This window comes from Pan paniscus, chromosome 11 (assembly GCF_029289425.2).
Source record: "Pan paniscus chromosome 11, NHGRI_mPanPan1-v2.0_pri, whole genome shotgun sequence".
NCBI lineage: Eukaryota > Metazoa > Chordata > Mammalia > Primates > Hominidae > Pan > Pan paniscus.
This window is the reverse complement of record NC_073260.2, coordinates 88,278,310-88,300,788: the sequence shown is the minus strand read 5'-3', so window position 1 is coordinate 88,300,788 and position 22,479 is coordinate 88,278,310. Positions and strand designations below refer to the sequence as shown.

Sequence of the window (22,479 nt, the reverse complement as noted above, 5' to 3'; positions counted from 1 at the left end):
TTTTTTTTTTTTTTTTTTGAGATGGAATTTCACTCTTGTCACCCAAGCTGGAGTGCAGAGGCCCGATCTCAGCTCACTGCAACCTCCGCCTCCCAGGCTCGAGCAATTCTCCTGCCTCAGCCTCCTGAGTAGCTGGGATTACAGGCTCCCATCACCACGCCCAGCTAATTTTTGTATTTTTTTAGTAGAGACGGGGTTTCACCGTGTTGGCCAGGCTGGTCTCAAACTCCTGACTTCAGGTGATCCACCCGCCTCGGCCTCCCAAAGTGCTGGGATTACAGGTGTGAACCACCACACCCGGCCCTGTGTGTCTTTTATAAGGACACTTGTCATTAAGTTGGGGGCTTTCTTGGAGAATCCAGGATAATCTCCTCATTTCAAGATCCTTTCTAACATCTTCAAAGACTCTTTTTTCAGATAAGATAACACAGGTTCCAGGGATTTCTGTGACGGTTAATTTTTTATGTCAGATTACCTGGGCCATGATACCCAGATATTTGGTCAAACATTGCTCTGGATGTTTCTGTGAGGGTGTTTTGGGGTGAGATTTGCCTTTAGATTGATGGACTTTGAGTAAAGTGAATTGCCCTCCATAATGTGAGTGGGCTCTATCTAATCAATTGAAGGCCTGAATCAAACAAAAGGCTGACCTCCCCCAAGCAAAAGGGAATTCTGCCAGCATATGGCTTTGGACCTCATCTGGGTCTCCAGCCTAACTGCCTTTGGACTTGAACCGCAGCTGCTTCCTGGGTCTCCCCCATCAGATTTTGAATTCATCGAGCTCCCACAATTGTGTGACCCAATTCCTTAAACTAAGTTTATAGATTCTGTTTCTATAGAAAACCCTGACTAATATAGGGGGTTGTTCTATTGAGGCCTTCAACTGATTAGATAAAGCCCATCCACCATTCAACCCACTCTACCAATATTTAACCTAGAGAAATGCTTTTCTGACCTGAATGTGTATATGGTCTTGTTCAAGTGCAGATTCTGATACAGTAAGCCTGGAATTCTCCATTTCTAACAAGCTCCCAGGGGATGCTGGTGCTGCTGGTTAGAGTGACCAACTCATCCCGGGACTACCTCAGTTTTAGCACTGAAAGTCCCTTGTCCCAGAAAATCTCAGAGCTCCAGGCAAATCGGGATGGTTGGTCACCCTACTGCTGGTCCACAAACCATACTTTGAGTAACAAGGAGTTAGAGATCTCTATAGTAAGGGAAAGTCATAAAAATTTGTCCCTTCCTCAAATATGAGGATAAGTGTAAAAGTACATACCCAATGGATAAATCGATTGGTCCCAACATAAAATGTCATGGATGGTGGTACATTTACTCCCCAAGGGTCTCCCCTTTCCAGTGCTTTTATTTCTTTGAATTTTCTATCAGAACAGGATAAAAGCTTCAATCAGGGTGATTTCTTATCAAATTCCCCCACAGTAGCTCAGCAGAAGGTCTAGCCACTGACTTCATAAAGACAGGGAAACTCCTAGGCAAACTCCCTCGTCCTTCCTCTCCCAAGCTGAACAATGCTGTATACACTGACCGCTCTCTTCTACTCGGCTGGAAGACAGTGAAAGGAGCAAGCTTTAAAGTCAGCAGAGCTTAGTTTGAATTCTGTCTCTGCCATTTACAGTTGATTGATCTTGGACAAGTTAACTTCTCTAAGGTTGATAGTACTTCTGGAGGAATAAATTTCAGAGGGCTGGGAGCAGGTGAAGGAGATACCTAGGCAAAGTGCACATCCACCATCTGACACTTAACGAGTTTCCTTCCTCTCTGCCAGCCAGGCAGAAGGTGATGTAGGCCCTTGTGGGTGACGCAGGCAGGAGGGGAGACAGTGCACCTCGGGCTCAATGCTGCACCAAGCACAGCTTGTAATATTATTTTACTTATTTCTTCCTTCCTTCTTTCTTTCCTTCTTTCTCTTTCTTTCTTTTCTTTCTCTTTCTTCTTTCTCCCCCTTTCTCTTTCTTTCTTTCTCTTCCTTCTTTTTCTCTCTCTCTCTCTCCCTCTCTTTTTTCTCTTTCTCCTTTCTTCTTCTTTCTCTCTCTCTTTCTTCTCTTTATTTTCCCCCCTCTTTATCTCCATCTCTCTCTTTCTCTCCTTTCTTTCTCTCTCTTTTTTCTCTCTCTTTCTGTCTCCCTCTCTCTTTCTTTCTTTTCTTTTTTCTTTCTTTCTTCTTTCTTTTTCCTTTCGAGACAGGGTCTTACTCTATCACCCAGGCTGGAGTGCAGTGGTGTGAGCCTGGCTCACTGCAGACTTAACCTCCCAGGTTCTATTTATATCTTTCTTGAAATCAACTTTAAGTCAATTCATTTTTTTAAACTTAGCCTTTTCTAACCAATATTATTTGTGAAATCATGGGTTTAACATGCCAATCATATATTTTTTTTCCAATGCACGGTAAATACATTTAGTCATTCATTCAAGAGATATTTAGGGCTGGGTGCAGTGGCTCGCACCTGTAATCCCAGCACTTCTGGAGGCTGAGGCGGGTGGATCACCTGAGGTCAGGAGTTCAAGGCCAGCCTGGCCAACATGGTGAAACCCTGTCTCTACTAAAAATACAAAAATCAGCCATGCATGGTGGCAGGTGCCTGTAATCCCAGCTACTCAGGAGGCTGAGGCAGGAGAATCGTTTGAACCCAGGAGGCGGGGGTTAGAGTGAGCCAAGATCATGTCACTGCACGCTAGCCTGGGTGACAGGAAGACATTCCGTCTCAAAAATATATAACAAATATACATTATAATGAATACATTCAAGTAGTCATGCATTCAGCAGCTATGGAGGGTGCCTTTTTATGTTAGAACAGCCTGGCACAGTTCTAAGCTCTTGAGCACTTGTGCTGATCCCAGACCCCAGTTGCTCCCATGACTGAGAAGAGCGATGACTTAGGAAGTTCTGAGGTGTATTTACCGAGGACCCAAGTCAGGTGCACTCAATCCCAGGCCTGGCGCTGGAAGCTTTCTTCTACTCTTCATTTGCCTCCGTGCAGTGGGCAGGAGGGAAGTCAGAAGGCATGGAGGGACCTATGTTAGGGCCTGGCTTCTTGTGTTCGCTTTCTCATCTCATTCTCCCTTATAGGTGACTGCAGGAAAAATGGACTAAAGCCTGCCCTGTGGGTTTGGCTAGCGTGTGTGTGTGTGTGTGTGTGTGTGTGTGTGTGTGTGTGTATTCTCTTTCTTTCTCTTCCTTCATGTTCTCTTTCCAGGCACCTCCATGAGTAAATTGGCTCAGGGCAAGCCAGCCACGCTCACACTTTTTATTTTCCCTACAGGCCTTCATCCTTCTCCTAACATTGCTTTGGTCTCCAGGCCCATGCACTGCTAAGATCCCAAGATTCAGACTGGGGGATGGGAGTTGAGGAGATGCCACCTTTAGGCTGAGCTGGGAGCTTCTGTCCACCTTTATCAGACTTGATCAGACTGTGCACCCTGGGGTATCACCCTCTGCTTCAATTAACACAACGACTTCCCACCTTCGCATGCCCCTCCTTCAAGGGGGACTTGGCTTGGTCAATCATTTCCTTCGCCTTTTGCATGTTCAGTGTTTTCCTTTCTTCCCGAGGCTTCCCCTCTGTGGACCAACATGTTCCTCCATGGCAAAAACAAAAACAACCAGCCCAAACCAGTTCTTTCTGCCCTCCTGCCCTCTGCAGGTCAGTGCTGCCTCCTCCCTCCCTTTCATGGCATTGAATGGTGAGAGTGCAATACCCTCAGCGGCGCCTAAGAGTCAGCAGTGAGCGCTCAGGACCGTCACCCACCTCTGCGACCGATGACCCTCTCTTTGGCTCTGGCCCCAGCCGGCCTTGCGCTGTTCCTTCTCAAGGTTTTTCCTGGCTCATCTTTGTGCCCCCTCCCCTGAGGGTCCTGGAGGTCTGAGCCCTCTGGCCGCCTCTCCTCTCTACTTGCACTCCTCCTCTCATGGAGCGACCCCGTCTGTGCCACCTTCTCACCTTCCATGTCACACACCTTCAGCCTTCACTGAGGAGAGAGCAGGGCTGCAGCATCGTGTTCCAGTCTCATCCCTCACGGAGCCGAGAACTAAAAATTGAAACAGAGAAACCTCCTGACAAGGCCGCTGGCAAGTTCAATGGGAACAACTCAGGTTTTCAGAAAGAAGTGTGATCCCTGGAGCCAGCGGGTTCAAAAAAACGAAGAGATTTATCAAGAATGAGACATACCAGACCAGCTGCGTTGCTTTCCATTGACAGGAAGCAAATCAGCTGCTCAGGAAAAGGTCAAGCATGGCACCTGGTCTCAGAGAGGTGTCCGTCAAAGGCTGTCATAACAGCCCTATGGACAAGAAGGAGACCTGGGCCAGGTGAGAGTGATGCAAAACCATTTGTCCCAAGGAGTTGTGGATGGGACTTAGGGAAAGGAGGGGCTCCAGAGGCACTGTGACAGTGTCAGAGTGACTACAGGCTCCTCAGGAGATGTTGAGGGAAAAGAAAGGGCTGGGACGTGCCCTAAGACTTCTGTGCGCAGGCACTGGTCCCCTCTGCTGATTCAGGGCTCCCCTAAAACAGCCACCCTCATCACGAGTATGGTACCAGGCAGTGGCAAAACCTGTTCAACATCAGCAGGGCCGGGCGCAGTGGCTCATGCCTGTAATCCCAGCACTTTGGGAGGGCAATGCAGGAGGATCACTTGAGGCCAGGAGTTCGAAACCCCTTCTCTACAAAAAATACAAAAATCAGCCAGGCTTGATGGTGCATGCCTGTAGTCCCAGCTACTTGGGAGGCTGTGGTGGGAGGATTGTTTGAGCCTGGGAGGTCGAGGCTGCAGTGAGCTATGATTGCACCACTGCACCAAAGCAAGACCCCATTTCAAAAAACAACAAACAAACAAAAAACACACCAGCAGGTTCTGACTGCAGCCTCAGAAGGCCCCCGGCTTTCCTGTTCAGCAAGCAGGCGCCCTGCAGAGTGAAGGGTGCTTTCCCAGAGCCACCCTCAAGTGCTGCTGGAGGCCCAGATTCCTTCAAATGACCTGGGCAGCCCTGCCGGAATGCAGTGTGACAACAGAAACAAGTTGGCTGCTTGGGGAAACCATGCGGGCATCCCCAGGGTCTGATTTGGTAACCGCAGATATTCTTTGATAAATTGTAGAACCATTAGGCACTGGTCTGGGCAGTATGTGTATGGATGGGGAATCTGTTTATGAGAATATAAAATAAAACGTGCAAACACAGGAGAAGTAGAAGATACAGGTGGCAGGGGTAGAGTGAGAACTGAAGTCAGGACTGAGGAGCTGGAGGAGGAAATCAGGCCTGAAGAAACTTTGTGGCTGAAGCCAGCAAATCTTGTATATGTAGGATCTCCATGAACTGTCCTAAAATTTCCAAGAGAAGAAGACATCCGTCAAGTAGAAGACAAAAAGGGATGCTGACCAGGGAGGCCGGATGCTGGTAGGTAGAGCCCATGACTGGAGAAGCAAGAGCAGCACAAGGTCCCTGAGGGGTGGTTAAGAGCAGCTGGTGACCGGGCATAGTGGCTCATGCTTGTAATCCCAGCACTTTGGGAGGCCGAGGCAGGCGGATCACTTGAGGTCAGGAGTTCGAGACCAGTCTGGCCAACATGGCGAAACCCCATCTCTACTAAAAATACAAAAATTAGCTGGGTGTGGTGGTGGGTACCTGTAATCCCAGCTACTTGGGAGGCTGAGGCAGGAGAATTGCTTGAACCCAGGAGGCAGAGGTTGCAGTGAGCCGAGATCGTACCATTGCACTCTAGCCTGGGTGACAAGAGCGAGACTCTGTCTCAAACAAAAAAAGAGCAGCTGGAGGCTGGGCATGGTGGTTCATGCCTGTAATCCCAGCACTTTGGGAGGCCGAGGAGGGTGGGTCACTTGAGGTCAGGAGTTTGAAACCAGCCTGGCCAACATGGTGAAACCACGTCTCTACTAAAAATACAAAAAAATTAGTCGGGCATGGTGGCACATACCTGTAATCCCAGCTAAACTTGGGAGGCCAAGGCAGGAGAATCACTTGAACTCCAGAGGCAGAGGTTGCAGTGAGCCAAGATTGCACCACTGCACTCCAGTCTGGGGCAACAGAGCAAGATTCCATCTCAAAAACAAAACAAAACAAAAAATACAAAGAAAAGAAAAGAAAAGCAGCTGGAGGCTGGGTGTGGTGGCTCATACCTATAATCCCAGCACTTTAGGAGGCCAGGGCAGGAGAATCGCTTGAGTCCAGGAGTTTGAAACCAGCTTGGGTGAAATCTCTTCTCTACAAAAACAAACAGATATTAGCCGGGTGTGGTGGTGCCCCAGGTCTCAGCTACTTGGTGGGGTGAGGCAGGAGGATCCCTTGAACCCAGGAGGCCAAGGCTGCAGTAAGCCGAGATTGTGCCCCTGCACTCCAGCCTGGGTGACAAAGTGAGACCCTGTCTCAAAAAAAGAAAAAGAAAAAAAAAAGCAGCCGGCACCTTGCTACCTTCCCATCTCTCTTCTGTTATGGGGTGGGGGTTCAAAATCAAGACAAATAATTAAATAATTTAAATATTTTTTCCTCCAGATTTTCTTTTTCTTGACAATAAACTTATTTTTCATAAAATATATCAAGTATAGAGGCAAAAATAGAGAAAAATATAACAACCAATCTTTTAAATATTAGCATTATGCTGGCTGAGCATGGCATCTCACACCTTTAATCTCAGCACTTTAGGAGGCCAAGGCAGGAGAATCACTTGAGGCCAGGAGTTCAAGACCAGCCTGAGCAACATAGTGAGACCCCCATCTCTACAAAAAATAAAAAATTAGCCAGGTGTGGTGGCGCACACCTGTGGTCCCAGCTATTCAGGAGGCTGAGGTGGGAGAATTGCTTTAGTCCAGGAGGTTGAGGTTTCAGTGAGCTGTGATCACACTACCACACTCCAGTCTGAACAACAGAGCCAGATCCGTCTCAAAAAATAAAAAAGTTAGCATTATTCCATTTTGCATCAGATCTTATTTATTTATTATTATTTTTTAAGACAGAGTCTCACTCTCTCGCCCAGGCTGGAGTGCAGTGGTGCAATCTCAGCTCACTGTAATCTCTACCTCCCAGGTTCAAGTGATGCTCCTGTCTCAGCCTCCCAAGTAGCTGGGATTACAGGTGTGTGTCACCATGCCTGGCTAATTTTTGTATTTTTAATAGAGACAGGGCTTCACCATGTTGGCCAGTGTGGTCTCGAACTCCTGACCTCAAGTGATCTGCCTGCCTTGGCCTCCCAAAGTGCTGGGATTACAGGTGTGAGCCACCACTCCTGGCTAGATCTTGTGTTTTAGATAGTATCACAGATACAGTGGAGGGACGTACTCTCTTTCTGTTTCTAAGAGGCTACCTCAGTTCTATCAGCTTCTAGTCACTCTTGCTGCCTTCTGGCCATGGAGTACAAATCCTTTTGAGAATCACAGTACATAGGTTTTTTTTCTTTTATTCTTAAAGAGTTCATTTTGCCTGGTATGTACATAGGTCTTGATGTAGGAAGGCAGGCACTGAAGTGAATGCTAAATTCCCTCTCTTGCTCAGGAAGGGAAGCAGAGGGTGGAAGGTGGGTGTGTGAGGGAAGATCTGTTGCTAACTGAGGTCTAAAGAAACAAAGACGCCTTCAAGCTGTGCCTATGTAATTAAGAGCACCCGCCCAAGCACTGGCACCAGTTTTTCTTGTTTATGACTTTAATCTTGCTGGTTGTCCTTTCATTCACATGTTTACTGAATTGTCCACCCTTTTTATGATATGCCCTTTTAACCACCAGGGTTCATGAACCATTATTGTAATTTTCCACTTATGTGACTTGATCTGCAGTTGGGTGTTACCATACTTACTCAAATATTTCCTGCTTATTCCTGCAAAATTAGGACAAAGATCTCAAAGATTTTCTGAGGAATAAGTGAGATAACGTCTGTGTATTTAGCACAGTAATTGGCAATATACAGTTCCTAGTAAATGCTTTTCCCCCTCTTTTCTAATTCTCATAAAATGTCTGTTTAAAACTCCATTACAATTATCAGAGTTGCCAACAAGCACTGCAGATAGAGTTTCTGGAAACTACTTTTGGTCCATTTGTGAAAATTGTGGCATTTACTTTCTTCTGATTAGCCTAGATATTGGAAAACCTGCAGGAATTAACAATGTAAAGTATAATATTTTAAGATGTAAAAACAAGGGCCAGTCGCAGTGGCTCACACCTTTTTTGTTAGTTTGTTTGTTTTTTGATATGGAATCTGGCTCTGTCACCCAGGCTGGAGTGCAGTGGAATGATCTCAGCTCACTGCAAGCTCCACCTCCCGGGTTCACGCCATTCTCCTGCCTCAGCCTCCTGAGTAGCTGGGACTACAGGAGCCTGCCATCACGCCCAGCTAATTTTTCTATTTTTAGTAGAGACAGGGTTTCACCGTGTTAGCCAGGATGGTCTCAATCTCCTGACCTTGTGATCTGCCCGACTCAGCCTCCCAAAGTGCTGGGATTATAGGCGTGAGCCACCACGGCTCACACCTTTAATCCCAGCACTTTGGGAGGCTGAGGCGGGCTTATCTCTTAAGGCCAGGAGTTCGAGACCAGCCTGGGCAACATAGTGAAATCTCATCTCTACAAAACATACAAGAAATTAGCCAGATGTGGTGGCATGAGCCTGTGGTCCCAGCTACCAGGGAGGCTGAGGTGGGAGGATTGCTTAAGCCTGGGAAGTTGAGGCTGCAGTGAGCCAAGATTCTGCCACTGCATTCCAGCCTGGGTGACAGAGTAAGACGCTGTCTCAAAAAAAAAAAAAAAAAAAAATTCAAAAACATAGTTTTGTGCAAATTTACAATGAACACAGGTCAAATATTTTATTCAATTCAATTAATGAGGGCACTGGTAAGATGTTAAGATTATTTCAAAGGGAATTTGAGGAACAGAGAGGCAAAGAGAAAAGATAAAATGGTTTTGCAAATAGATGCAAAACTGGTTAATATCCTACAGTGCAATAAAATGTAATGTTTGGTGTTCTCTCTTCTGCAGAGGAGAAATCAATTGTATCTTTATCAGACAAAATTTATTTGCATTGCTATGGATAAGAATTTGCCTTACCAAGCCAGGCGCAGTGGCTCATGCCTGTAATCCCAGCATTTTGGGAGGCCGAGGCCAGTGGATCACGAGGTCAGGAGATCGAGACCATCCTGGCTAACATGGTAAAACCCTGTCTCTACTAAAAATACAAAAAAAAAATTAGCCGGGCGTGCTGGCAGGCTCCTGTAGTCCCAGCTACTCGGGAGGCTGAGGCAGGAGAATGGCATGAACCCGGGAGGCGGAACTTGCAGTGAGCGGAGATCGTGCCACTGCACTCCAGCCTAGGTGACAGAGTGAGACTCCGTCTCAAAAAAAAAAAAAAAAAAAAAAAAGAATTTGCCTTACCATCAGATTTTTTTTACAATTTTACTTCATTTCCTACAAAATTATAAAATAACCTGGTCAATAAGAAATCAGTTAAATTGCACAACCCTATAAAATCCAAAAATTCCAGAAATTCCAATAGGCAGTAATAACAATTCCATTGAAAGGAAACCTAGTAATCTCCTTTGCCCATTTCCATATCTTGGATAATTTTCTCTGGCAATTCTTATGCATTTAGGATGTGGTCTAGGAGGAAGCCTTGGAATTTTCTCACTCTGGATTGTGGAACCACAAAGTCAGCCTGGAGCTGCCTACATCTGGACACCTAGGCTCCTGTCAGAGCCAGTTTATTATTTCCAGTCACTCATTACTGGGATTCTCCTCTCCCTGGGGCGTTATGAAGGTAAGGAGAGGGTTCTTGGGCAGTCAGTTTCAGCATTAACCGTTTTATTCCCACATTTGGCAATAGGGCTTGCCGTCCATTATTTATGGCCTCTGTCTTAATCTGTTCTGTATTGCTATAACACGATACCACAGACTGGGAAATTTATGAAGAAAATCAATTTATTTCTCACAGTTCTGGAGTCTGGAAGTTCAATATCAAAGTGCCAGCATCTGACAAGGGCCTTCTTGCTGAGTCATCCCATGGCAGAAGCCAAAAGAGCAAGAGAGAGCGAGGGCAAGTGAGCAAAAGGAGGCCAAACTCACTTTTAAAACAGCCCACTCTAGAGATAACTAACCCACTCCCTCAAAAATGACATTAATCCATTCACGAGAGCAGAACGCTTATGACCTAATCACCTTATTAGGCCCCACCTCCTAACACTGTTGCATTGGGGATTAAGTTTCCAACACATGAGTTTTGGAGGACACATTCAAACCATAGCAGCTTCCTTCCAAAACCTGTCTCAACTGCCCAAAGCCTTTTCCAGACTCTTCTTCTACTTGCAAACCCTCTATTCAAACCAAAGAAACAATTAATATAACCTTAAATTTACAAAACCATGTGGTTTGTTAAACAATTAATCACATACGACCTTTTTTTTTGAGACAGAGTCTCGCTCTGTCGCCCAGGCTGGAGTGCAGTGGCACAATCTCGGCTCACTGCAACCTCCGCCTCCTGGGTTCAAGCAATTCTCCTGCCTCAGCCTCCTGAGTAGCTGGGATTATAGGCACCCGCCACCATGCCCAGCTAATTTTTGTATTTTTAGTAGAGACGGGGTTTCACCATGTTGATCAGGCTGGTCTCAAACCCCTGACCTCGTGATCCACCTGCCTCGGCCTCCCAAAGTGCTGGGATTACAGGTGTGAGCCACCACGCCTGGCCATGCACAACCTTGAAACATCTCTTGTATCACATTTTTAACCTTGTCTATCATTTTTTTGAGTGTTCTTATGTCTTGTGTTTTCAATGAAGTTGCACTTCTAGAATAGATACCAGAAATTTTTCTCCTCTACCACCACCCCATATTAGACATTAGTGTTTTTTTTTGTTTGTTTGTTTGTTTTTTTTTTAGACGGAGTCTCGCTCTGTCACCAGGCTGGAGTGCAGTGGTGTGATCTCGGCTCACTACAACCTCTGTCTCCCAGGTTCAAGCGATTCTCCTGCCTCGGCCTCCCGAGTAGCTGGGACTACAGGTGCCTGCCACCATGCCTGGCTAATTTTTGTATTTTTAGTAGAGACAGGGTATCACCATATTAGGCAGGCTGGTCTTGAACTTCTGACCTTGTGATCCGCCCACCTTGGCCTCCCAAAGTGCTGGGATTACAGGTGCGAGCACCACGCCCAGCCCTGATTTTTTAAATATATATACAGATGGGGGTCTCATTATGTTGGCAAGGGTGGTCTTGAACTCCTGGCTTCAAACAGTCCTCCAGCCTTGGTCTCTGAAAGTGCTGGGATTACAGGCTTGAGCCACCATGCCTGGCGTAGGTGTTAGCTATTTTATATTAAAGGGCTAGAAAAAAGGGCTCAGAAAAAATCTTTGACTTCTCAATACCTTCCTAATAGTGTGTAGACACTTAGCAGAGAGTCCAAGCTCCCCCTCAATATTTTCCACCTTCTTGTGCCAGGCCAAATGCTTACCCCCAAACATTTCTTTTTGCATCTCTGTATCTACGCTCCCAACTTGGAATGCTCTTTTACTTTACTTTCAGGGCTTCATTCAAATGCTGCCTCTTCCATGAAGTCTTCCTTGATCCCTCTAATTAGAAGTTACCAAGTGACTTGCCTTGTCCTGTAAAGATCTGCAGTGAGATGACGCAGGACACAGGTATGGAGCCAGAATTCGCTTATTAGTTTTGTGATCTTTGGCGAGTTATTGTAGGAGACCAGCATATGCCAGCACAAAATATGCCTCCTTAGCATAAGGACTATTTTGAGCTGATGATTTTGAGAAGCTACAGATACAGGAGAAGCTCTGAAAACAGTAGAAATTACCCTTTTGTAAGGGAAATTTAATCCATAAAGGAAGTCTCCATTTGTTTTGTTTTGTTTTGTTTTGTTTTTTGAGACAGTCTTTCTCTGTCACCAGGCTGGAGTGCAGTGGCGTGATCTCAGCTCATGGCAATCTCCGCCTCCTGGGTTCAAGCAATCTCCTGCCTCGGCCTCCCGAGTAGCTGGGACTATAGGTGCATGACACCACACCCGGCTAATTTTTGTGTTTTTAGCAGAAATGGGGTTTTACCATGTTGACCAGGCTGGTCTCGAACTAGTGACCTCAGGTGATCCACCCGCCTTGGCCTCCCAAATTGCTGGGATTCCAGGCATGAGCCACCACGCCTGGCCGGAAGTCTCCATTTGTAAGAGTTGTCTTCCTTTCTGTACCAGGAAAAGCAGGATGATTCTAAATCACTAGGAACTCATCAGTAGAGATGGCTCTGGCTTAAATCTGCGCAGCAAACCTCAGTCTTGTTTACTCTGCTTTTCCTGGCGGCTCCCTCATTATCAGCCTTCTCCACAGCCTTCTTTCTCTGTCCAGCAAATGATGGTATTGAACCCTGAATTCAAAGCCACCTCTTTGAGGTTTACTCCTTTCTCTGTTTATCTCCTATGGATACATAGGAGGTATACATGTTGTTAAACTTCTGGAGTTTTGTTTTGTTTCGAGACAGGATCTTGCTCTGTTGCCCAGGCTGGAGTGTAGTGGCACAATCTCAGCTCACTGCAGCCTCAACCTCCTGGGCTCAGGTGATCCTATTACCTCAGCCTCCCAGGTAGCTAAGACTAAGTCACCTGCCACTGCCCAGTTAATTTTATTTTGTATTTTTTGTAGAGACAGCAGCATCTCAGCCATGTTGCCAAGGCTGGTCTCAAACTTCTGAGCTCAAGCAATCCTCCCGCCTAGGCCTCCCAAAGTACTGGGATTACAGGTGTGAGCCACTGTTCCCGGCCTGTTTTTCTCTTGTTATGTGTCCTGTGTTACAGAGGTCCATCCTGTCTAAGAACTATGAAGGGCAGGAAAAAAAGTTATTTTTCCCCCTCTTCAATATTAAACCACTCTGTGCCTGAGTTTTCTAAAAAGAGTGCTACCCACTCACATCATAGGGTTTTTGTAAAGATTAAATAAATTAATACATGTAAAGCATTTAGAAGATGCCTAGAACATAGTGAGTGCCCAATAAAAGTTAGTTATTATTGTGGCCGGGCATGGTGGCTCACGCCTGTAATCCCAGAACTTTGGGAGGCCTAGGCGGGTGGATTACCTGAGGTCGGGAGTTCAAGACCAGCCTGGCCAACATGGAGAAACCCTGTCTCTACTAAAAATACGAAAAATTAACCAGGAGTGGTGGCACATGCCTGTAATCCCAGCTACTCGGGAGGCTGAGGCAGGAGAATCGCTTGAACCCGGGAGGCGGAGGTTGCGGCGAGCCAAGATCGCGCCATTGCAACTCCAGCCTGGGCAACAACAGCGAAACTCCGTCTCAAAAAAAAAAAGTTATTATTATTCCTTTCAGATGCTCTCATAATTCTTTGCTAGTGCTTCTTTCAGAGTTTTTGTTTGTTTGCTTGCTTGTTTTTGAGACAGGGTCTCATTCTGTCACCCAGGCTGCAGTACAGTGGCATGATCTTGGCTCACTACAGCCTCGATTTCCTGGGCTCAAGCAATCCTCCCACCTCAGCCTCCTGAGTAGCTGGGATTACAGACACCCACCACCATGCCTGGCTATTTTTTTTTTTTAATGTAATACTGTTTATTTAACTTCAAAAACATTTCAGCATTCTAAACATACAAAAAAAATGTTGCAAATCGTGTTTAAGTACAGGAGGTTCTTGAACTTTCATTGATGCCGTGGCTCTTCACTTTGCTGACAATGAAGAGTTCTACAGTTTGTTTAAAAACTACCCCACTTTACTCAAAAAAAAAAAAAACACACAATAAAAACTTCTCATGCCAGCTGACCCCGCTTTGTCCACAACTAAGATGGCAGCAGAATGCTATGTCACTATATAGAGAAACAAGACGACCTAAAGCTAAATGGATGCCCACTGCATAGTCAACAGGTCCAGCCTCACAGTGCACGCCCTGAGCTACGGGCCCTCCAAAAGGCATCTTCCCCACAGCCTCAACGCCGAGCAGGGAGCATCAAGAGTTTGTCTCGGTTGTTTTGTTCTTTTTACAAACTATAGAGATATACAGTTGATAACTCAGGATTTCTAGCCAATAACCATATAGTTAACACCACCTGACAAATAAAAAGAAAATGCCAGAAACATCTTTAAATGCCTTGTCACACCAACGGCAAAGTGCACAGAGTGAGGAGAACACGAGAATGCCTTTTCATTTTAAAAATGTTTGGAAATATGTACAACTTTGGTGCAGTTTCAGGGTGCTCCAGACACCCATGGCCACTTCGTGTAAACCACTGACAATTTCTAGAGCACTTTGAGAGACTACAATACGATGGTGATCAAATTTTGTAATTAAACCTAATGAGGGCAACAGACATTAAATAAGAGATGTGTCAGTTACGGCGCTCCCCTACTCTAAGTATTCACAAGGAGACAGATAAACAGTTTCTTTGTTCATCCTCCTCGTCCTCCTCCTTCTCTTCTTCCTCCTCGTCTTCTTCATCTTCCTCTTCCACCTTTTTCCGGGCAACTTTAGCAGGACGCTTTGCGCCATAAAACTTTCCTTTCAACTTACAGTCAACAACATCCTTCTCATACTTCTCCTTCAGCTTTTCTGCCTTAGTGACGTAAGGCTGCTTTTCACTGTCATTTAAGTTATTCCACATCTCACCCAACTTTTTTGCCACGTCTCCAATAGAGATGCCGGGGTTTGTGGATTTGATCTTGGGGCGGAATTCTGAACAGAACAGGAAGAATCCAGATGGTGGCCTTTTGGGGGCATTAGGATCCTTCTTCTTCTTGCCTCCCTTAGCTGGTCCATAATCCTTCATTTCCCGATCATAGCACATTTCATCCGCCTTTGCCATTTCACCAAATTTAAATTTCTCTTTCCTGGACATTGTCTTCCACCTCCCAGAGCATTTCTTGGAAAATTCTGCAAAATTGACAGGGACTTCTGGGTTTTTCTTCTTATGTTCTTCTCTGCATTGGAACAGGAATTAAAAGAAATTAAAGCGGCCGGGCGCAGTGGCTCACGCCTGTAATCCCAGTAATTTGGGAGGCCAAGGCGGGCGGATCACCTGAGGTCCGGAGTTCAAGACCAGCTTGACCAACATAGAGAAACCCTGTCTCTACTAAAAATACAAAAAATTAGCCAGGCGTGGTGGTGCATGCCTGTAATCCCAGCTACTCCAGAGGCTGAGGCAGGAGAATGGCTTGAACCTGGGAGGCGGAGGTTGCTGTGAGCCGAGATCGCACCTTTGCACTCCAGCCTGGGCAACAAGAGCGAAACTCCGTCTCAAAAGAAAAAAAAAAGAAATTAAAGAATGTGTAAGCAAAAACTCAGTTGTATGTAAGAAAACCCAATTCTCCCTGAGAAAGAAAAAAAGCTGAAGTCCTTTAAAAATTGACTGCCTGTTTTTCTGTGGCTAGTGAGCCGTATCTCTCCCTTTCCCAGGCATTGTGAAGACTCTGTTTCTCTAGCAGTGTAGCTGCAAGGTCACTAGGCAGATAATCTCAAGTCGCAAAACATGTTGTTCCTTGGAAAGTAAGAAATGATGTAATGCATGTCTTAATTAAATAACTGTCTTTGTTTCTTGCTTCTGTAATATGCTTCCCCCTGCACAGATCTCCCCCCGCCCCACAAAATGCTTAAAAGGTAGCTTGACTCTTTGTTCATGGCTCAGTCCTTTGGATGTTAATCCGACTGGGTCGGTGCACCTAAATAATTAAATAATTCCTCCTCAACCCCTCAGTCTTTCTGATTCCTTAATTATCCCACTGCAGCATGTCTGCACAGAGAAGGCATAAGCAGACATCTTGCCCTTTGGTTTCTTGGGGTCACCTTTAGCCATCCTGACTGTATTGTTCACTAGTCTGGGTAGCGCAGGGCATGACGCGTGGCTCGGCGCTCCCTAGCCTCATGCTAGCTGCCTCCATGAGAGCCACCTCCATGCCTGGCTAATTTTTTTTTTTTTTTTTTTTGAGACGGAGTCTTGCTGTGTCACCCAGGCTGGAGTGCAGTAGCACGATCTTGGCTCACTGCAACCTCCTCCTCCCAGGTTCAAGCGATTCTCCTGCCTCAGCCTGCTGAGTAGCTGGGATTACAGGTGCCTGCCACCATGCTCGGCTAATTTTTGTATTTTTAGTAGAGACAAGGTTTCACCATGTTGATCAGGCTGGTCTTGAACTCTTGACCTCATGATCCACCCGCCTCGGCCTCCCAAAGTGCTGGGATTACAGGCATGAGCCACTGTGCCCAGTCTGGCTAATTTTTATATTTTCAGTAGAGACGAGGTTTCATCATGTTGGCCAGGCTGATCTCAAACTCCTGACCTCAAATGATCTGCCCACCTTGGCCTCCCAAAGAGCTGGGATTACAGGCATAAGCCACTGTGCCTGGCCACTTTTTACTTTTTCTTTTGTTGTAGAGACAAGGCTTCATTAGGTTTTCCAGGCTGGTCTCGAACTCCTGGACTTAAGCGATCTTCCTGCCTTAGCCTCCCAAAGTGCTGGGATTATAGACAGGAGCTACTGTGCCCAACCCTATTATACTTATAATAATTAGTTCATCCGTTTACATATATTTATACTCTTACACTAAGTTTATCAGTCTCATATATATTTTATTCACTTTTTACGTTTCTGTCTCCTTCACTGAAGTAAGCTCCTTAAGGGATGTTTAGGGAACATTTGCGAATGAATGAACAAATTTAAGAATGAGTGAATGGGTAATTGGAGCCTTGGTTCTCAGTAAACAAATCTTAATAAAAAATCAGACTAGCTGGGTGCGGTGGCTCATGCCTGTAATCCCAGCACTTTGGGAGGCTGAGGCGGGCAGATCACAAGTTCAGGAGTTTGAGACCAGCCTGGCCAACATAGTGAAACCCTGTTTCTACTAAAAATACAAAAAAATTTAGCCAGACATGGTGGCATGCGCCTGTAGTCCCAGCTACTCAGGAGGCTGAGGCAGGAGAATCACTTGAACCCAGGAGGCAGAGGTTGTGGTGAGCCAAGATCACTCCACTGCACTCCAGCCTGGGCAACAGAGCAAGGCTCCATCTCAAAAAAAAAAAAAAAAAAAAAAAATTCAGGCTGGGCTTGGTGGCTCATGCCCGTAATCTCAGCACTTTGGGAGGCCAAAGCAGGCGGATCACCTGAGGTCGGGAGTTTGAGACCAGCCTGACCAACATGGAAAAACCCCATCTCTACTAAAAATACAAAATTAGCTGGGTGTGGTGGCACACGCCTGTGATCCCAGCTACCAGGGAGGCTGAGGCAGGAGAATTGCTTGAACCTGGGAGGCAGAGGTTGCGGTGAGCTGAGATCCCGCCATTGCACTCCAGCCTGGGCAACAAGAGCAAAACTCTGCTCAGACTTTCTGCTCATGATATGTGGAATTTTTTTGTGTGTGTGCCAAAATATCATGTTGAAGGATTTTTTGACAAACCACCAAGCCTATGAAATGAGCTTTTATTTTGCAGGGTCAAGCATCTGTTTGAAGTGTAATGTTTGGACAGGCCTGAAATCTATAGCACCAGGATTTTTCCTACATAAATCATCGTTGGTATATTTGTTTTCTGGGTGTTAAATCAAAATAGTAACTTGATAGTCAGTTTATTGTGCCTCCTAAAATTCACATGGATGGTTTTTGTCCCCCCCGCCATCAACGAAAGCCCTAAGCTGAACAGTAGGTACATTATCACTAGCAAGTTATGTGACCTTGAGCAAGTCACTTCTACAATCTCGGGTTCGATTTCCTCATTTCAAACAGAAGGTGAGTTCATTTCCTGCTCTGTGTGGCTGCTTAGTGCCATTCCCACTTCCTCCTGTGTTCTCCCCGGTATCGCAGGAGCTGGCATCTGGGACATGGCAGTTCCTGTAGCTGCTCTTCAGGGCTCCAGTGCAGGTTCTGCCAATAAACAGTGTATCTGCAAGATTAAGAGAGTGAGAGTAGAGAGGATTATGGCTTCTGGCAGCGGAAGGCAGGTGAGCAGACTTCAGCAGGCTTTGGAAAGAAGGTTTCAGCCACATGTTCCGGGTGTCTTCTTGCAAGGTGTTCACCTCAGTGCTGCAGGGAGCTGAGTTCGTTGGTAGTTCCTACACAGCTTGATTGTCTTAACACTAACAGCAGTCTTCTGCCCTTCCAACAGTTTTGTTTGTTTGTTTGTTTGTTTGTTTTATTTAAAAGTTAGGCCTGGTGCGGTGGCTCACGCCTGTAATCCCAGCACTTTGGGAGGCCAAAGTGGGAGGATCACCTGAGGTCAGGAGTTTGAGACCAGCCTAGCCAACCTGATAAAACCCTGTCTCTACAAAAGTACAAAAAAATTAGCTGGGCATGATGGCGGGTGCCTGTAATCCCAGCTAATCTGGAGGCTGAGGCAGAAGAATCACTCCAGCCTGGGCAAGACAGCGAGACTCCATCTCAAGAAAAAAAAAAAAAAAAGGCCAGGTGCAGTGGCTCATGCCTGTAATCCCAGCACTTTGCGAGGCCGAGGCGGGCAGATCAGTTGAGGCCAGGAGTTTGAGACCAGCCTGGCCAACATGGTGAAACCCTGTCACTAGTAAAAATACAAAAATTAGCCAGACGTGGTGGTGCATGCCTGTAATCCCAGCTACTTGGGAGGCTGAGTCAGGAGACTCACTCGAACCCAGGAGGCGGAGGTTGCAGCGGCCGAGATCGCTCCACTGCACTCCAGCCTGGCGACAGCAAGACTCCGTCTAAACAAAAAATAAAAAGGCCGGGCTCGGTGGCTCATGCCTGTAATCCCAGCACTTTGGGAGGCCGAGGCGGGTGGATCACAAGGTTAGGAGATCAAGACCGTCCTGGCTAACACGGTGAAACCCTGTCTCTACTAAAAATACAAAAAATTAGCCGGGCGTGGTGGCAGGCTCCTGTAGTCCCAGCTACTTCGGAGGCTGAGGCAGGATAATGGCGTGAACCTGGAAGGCAGAGCGTGTAGTGAGCCGAGATTGCGCCATTGCCCTCCAGTCTGGGCGACAGAGCGAGACTCTGTCTCAAAAAAAATAAAAATAAAAAAGTTAGTTTTAGTTTTTATTTTAAAAATAACTACAGATTCCTTATTTACATGGAAAGACTACCAACATTTTTTTAAGTAACAGCTTTATTGAAATATAGTATCGAAAAGCCACTTAAAGTATACAATTCAATGGGTTTTTAAAAATATATTCAAGGTGTTGTGCTGTCATCACAATGAATTTTAGAACATTTTTATCACCCTTAAAAGAAACTGCAAACCCATAAGCAGCAGTCTCTCCCTGTTCCACCCCAACTCTGCTCTCCCCACCTAGCCCTAGGCAACCAGCAATTCACTTTCTGTCTCTATGGATTTGTCTGTTCCGAACATGTCATATAAATGGAAACATGATATGTGGCCTTTTGTGTCTGGGTTCTTTCACTTAGCATAAGGTGTTTAAGATTCCTCCACGTTGTAGCTTGTTATCAGTACTTTGTTTCTTTGTATTACCAAATAAAGTCTCATTATATCACATTTTATTTATCCACTCATCATTGGAGGGATATTTGGAGTGTTTCCACATTTTGGCTATTAGAATAATGCTGCTGTGAATATTTGTTGTTTTGTGTTGTTTGTTTTTGTTTTGAGATGTAGTCTTGCTCTGTTGCCCAGGCTGGAATGCAGTGGCATGATCTCGGCTCACTGCAACCTCTGTCTCCTGGATTTAAGTGGTTTTCATGCCTCAACCTCCCAAGTAGCTGGGACTACAGGCGCCCGCCACCAAGCTCAGCTAATTTTTGTATTTTTAGTAGAGATGGGGTTTCACCATGTTGCCCAGGCTGGTCTCAAACTCCTGACCTCAGGTGATCTACCCGACTTGGCCTCCCAAAGTGCTGGGATTAAAGGTGTGAGCCACCGCACCCAGCAAATGCTGCTATGAATATTCACATACAGGTTTTTGTGTAGATGTATGTTTTTATTTCTCTTGGATATTCACCTAGAAGTGGAATTGCTGTGTCATATTGTAACTCTGTTTAACCTTTTGAGGTGCCTCCAGGCTGTTTTCTAAAGTCGCTGCACCATTTTACAGTTCTACCAGCGTGTATGAAGATTCTATTTCTCTGTGTTCTTGCCAATACTTGTTACTGTCTGTCTTTTAAATTATCCTAGTGGGTGTGAAGTGATATCTCTTTGAGGTTTTGATTTGCATTTTCCTGATGGTTAACGATGTCAAGCATCTTTTCATGTGCTTATTGGTCATTTGTGTGTGTGTGTGTGTGTGTGTGTATTTTTTGTTGTTGTTGTTGTTGTTGTTGTTAAGACAGGGTCTGTTGCCCAGGCTAGAGTGCAGTGGCATGATCTTGGCTCACTGCAGACTCGACCTCCTGGGCTCAAGCAATCCTCCCACCTCAGCCTCCCAAGTAGCTGGGACTATAGATACAAGCCACCACGCCCAGCTAATTTTGTTCATTTTTTGTAAGAGATGAGATCTCACTATGTTGCCCAGAGCTGGTCTCAAACTCCTGGGTTCAAGCACTCCTCCCACCTTGGCCTCCCAAAGTGCTGGGATTACAGGCGTGAGCCACCGCGCCTGGATGGCCATTTGTAGATCTTATTTGGAGAGTTATCCATTCAAATCCTCTGCGTTTAGCTGGGCTAACTTTTTTTTATTGAGTTGCAGATTTTTAAAAAATCACATATATGACTTGCAAACATGTTTTTCCATTTTGTGGGTTGTCTTTTCACTTTCTTGATGGTTTCCTTTGAAAAATAAAAGTTTTAACTTTTAGGTGGGCACGGTGGCTCACGCCTGTAATCCTAGCACTTTGGGAGGCTGAGGCGGGCAGATTGCCTGAGCTCAGGAGTTCAAGACCACCCTGGGCAACATGGTGAAACCCTGTCTCTGCTAAAATACAAAAAATTAGGCAGGCATGGTGATGTGCGCCTGTAGTCCCAGCTACTCAGGAGGCTGAGGTATGAGAATCACTTGAACCCGAGAGGCGGAGGTTGCAGTGAGCCGAGATTGCCATACTGCACTCCGGCCTGGGTGACAGAGCGAGATTCTGTCTCAAAAAATATATATAAATATATATAAATTAAAAATAAAAATAAAAGTTTTAACTTTTGATAATGTATAATTTGTCTATTTTGTTGTTGCATGTGCTTTTGATGTCATAACTAAGAAATCATTGCCTAATCCAAAGTCACAAAGATTTATGCCTTTTTTCTAAAAGTTTTATAGTTTTAGCTCTTATATTTATGTATTATGTATATGATCCATTTTAAGTAAATTTTTACATATATGTATGGTATGGTATTTTGCACCCAAATACATAAAGCAAAAATGAACAGAATGGAGGGGAGAAACAGAAATTGAATAATGATAGTTGGAGATTTTCATGCACATTTCCACAGATGTATGTTTCCCAAGTTTCTTTGTTATTGATTTCTCATTTCATTCCATTGTGGTCAGAAAACATGCTTTACATTGTTTTTATCCTTTTAAATGTATTAACATTTGTTCAATGGCCTACCATACGGTCTATCTTAAAGAATCGTCTATGTGTATTTGAGAAGAATATATATTCTGCTATTTCTGCTATTGCTGGGTAGAGTATTCTAGAGATGTCTGTTAGGTCTAGTTGCTTTATAGTTTTTTGGGTTTTTTTTTTTGTTTTTTGTTTTCTTTTTTTTTGAGACGAAGTCTCGCTCTTTTCCCCCAGGTTGGAGTGCGATGGCGATCTCAGCTCACTGCAACTTCCGCCTCCCGGCCCTGTCTTGGCCCCCCTGAGTAGCTGGGATGACAGGCACACGCCACCACAACCAGCTAATTTTTGTACTTTTAGTAGAGACAGGGTTTCACCATGTTGGCCAGAATGGTCTAGAACTCCTGACCTCAGGTGATCCACCCGCCTTAGCCTCCCAAAGTGCTGGGATTACAGGCGTAAGCCACTGCACCTGGCCACTTTATAGTATTAAGTCTTCTATTTCCTTGTTGATCTTCTGCCTAGTTGTTCTATCCACTATTAAAAAGTAAGCAGAGTTTCTTTCTTTCTTTCTTTCTTTCTCTCTTTTTTTTTTTTTTTTTGAGACGGAGTCTCGCTCAGTCGCCCAGGCTGGAGTGCAGTGGCACGATCTCGGCTCACAGCAACCCCTGCCTCCCAGGTTCAAGCGATTCTCCTGCCTCAGCGTCCCGAGTAGCTGGGACTACAGGTGCCCGCCACAACGCCCAGCTAATTTTTCGTATTTTTCGTAGAGACGGGGTTTCACCGTGTTAGCCAGGATGATCTCGATCTCCTGACCTCATGATCTGCCAGCCTCGGCCTCCCAAAGTGCTGGGATTACAGGTGTGAGCCACCTCACCCGGCCTCTTTCATTTATGTATTTATGTTTGTATGTATGTATTATTTTTGAGATAGAGTCTCGCTTTGTCATCCAGGCTGGAGCACAGTGGTACAATCTTGGCCCACGGCAACCTCCGCCTCCCGGGTTTGAACAATTCTCCTGTCTCAGCCTCCTGAGTAGCTGGGATTACAGACGTGAGCCACCACGCCTGGCTGATTTTTGTATT

At 45.5% G+C, this 22,479-nt stretch overlaps 1 protein-coding gene and 1 long non-coding RNA gene across 2 annotated transcripts in view; one reads left to right on the top strand and one right to left on the bottom strand.

Moving 5' to 3' along the window:
- The window catches only part of LOC117981681 (uncharacterized), a 45,921-nt gene extending 30,671 nt beyond the window's left edge, over positions 1-15,250 (top strand). Inside the window, exons 4-8 of the long non-coding RNA XR_008619733.2 lie at positions 3,660-4,324; positions 5,318-5,410; positions 9,598-9,762; positions 11,517-11,632; positions 14,928-15,250. This is a non-coding gene — a long non-coding RNA (uncharacterized LOC117981681). The remainder of the gene's footprint in view (positions 1-3,659; positions 4,325-5,317; positions 5,411-9,597; positions 9,763-11,516; positions 11,633-14,927) is intronic.
- Positions 13,535-16,642, bottom strand: LOC100982516 (high mobility group protein B3-like). The gene has a single exon (XM_063594394.1). It carries the CDS (start codon positions 14,829-14,831, stop codon positions 14,355-14,357), a length of 477 nt encoding a protein of 158 aa, XP_063450464.1. The 5' UTR covers positions 14,832-16,642; the 3' UTR covers positions 13,535-14,354.
- Positions 16,643-22,479: the final 5,837 nt, after the last annotated feature.

Bases quoted from the DNA above. Each gene is read 5' to 3' on its own strand.
- LOC100982516 (XM_063594394.1), bottom strand. From the start codon at position 14,831: ATGTCCAGGAAAGAGAAATTTAAATTTGGTGAAATGGCAAAGGCGGAT.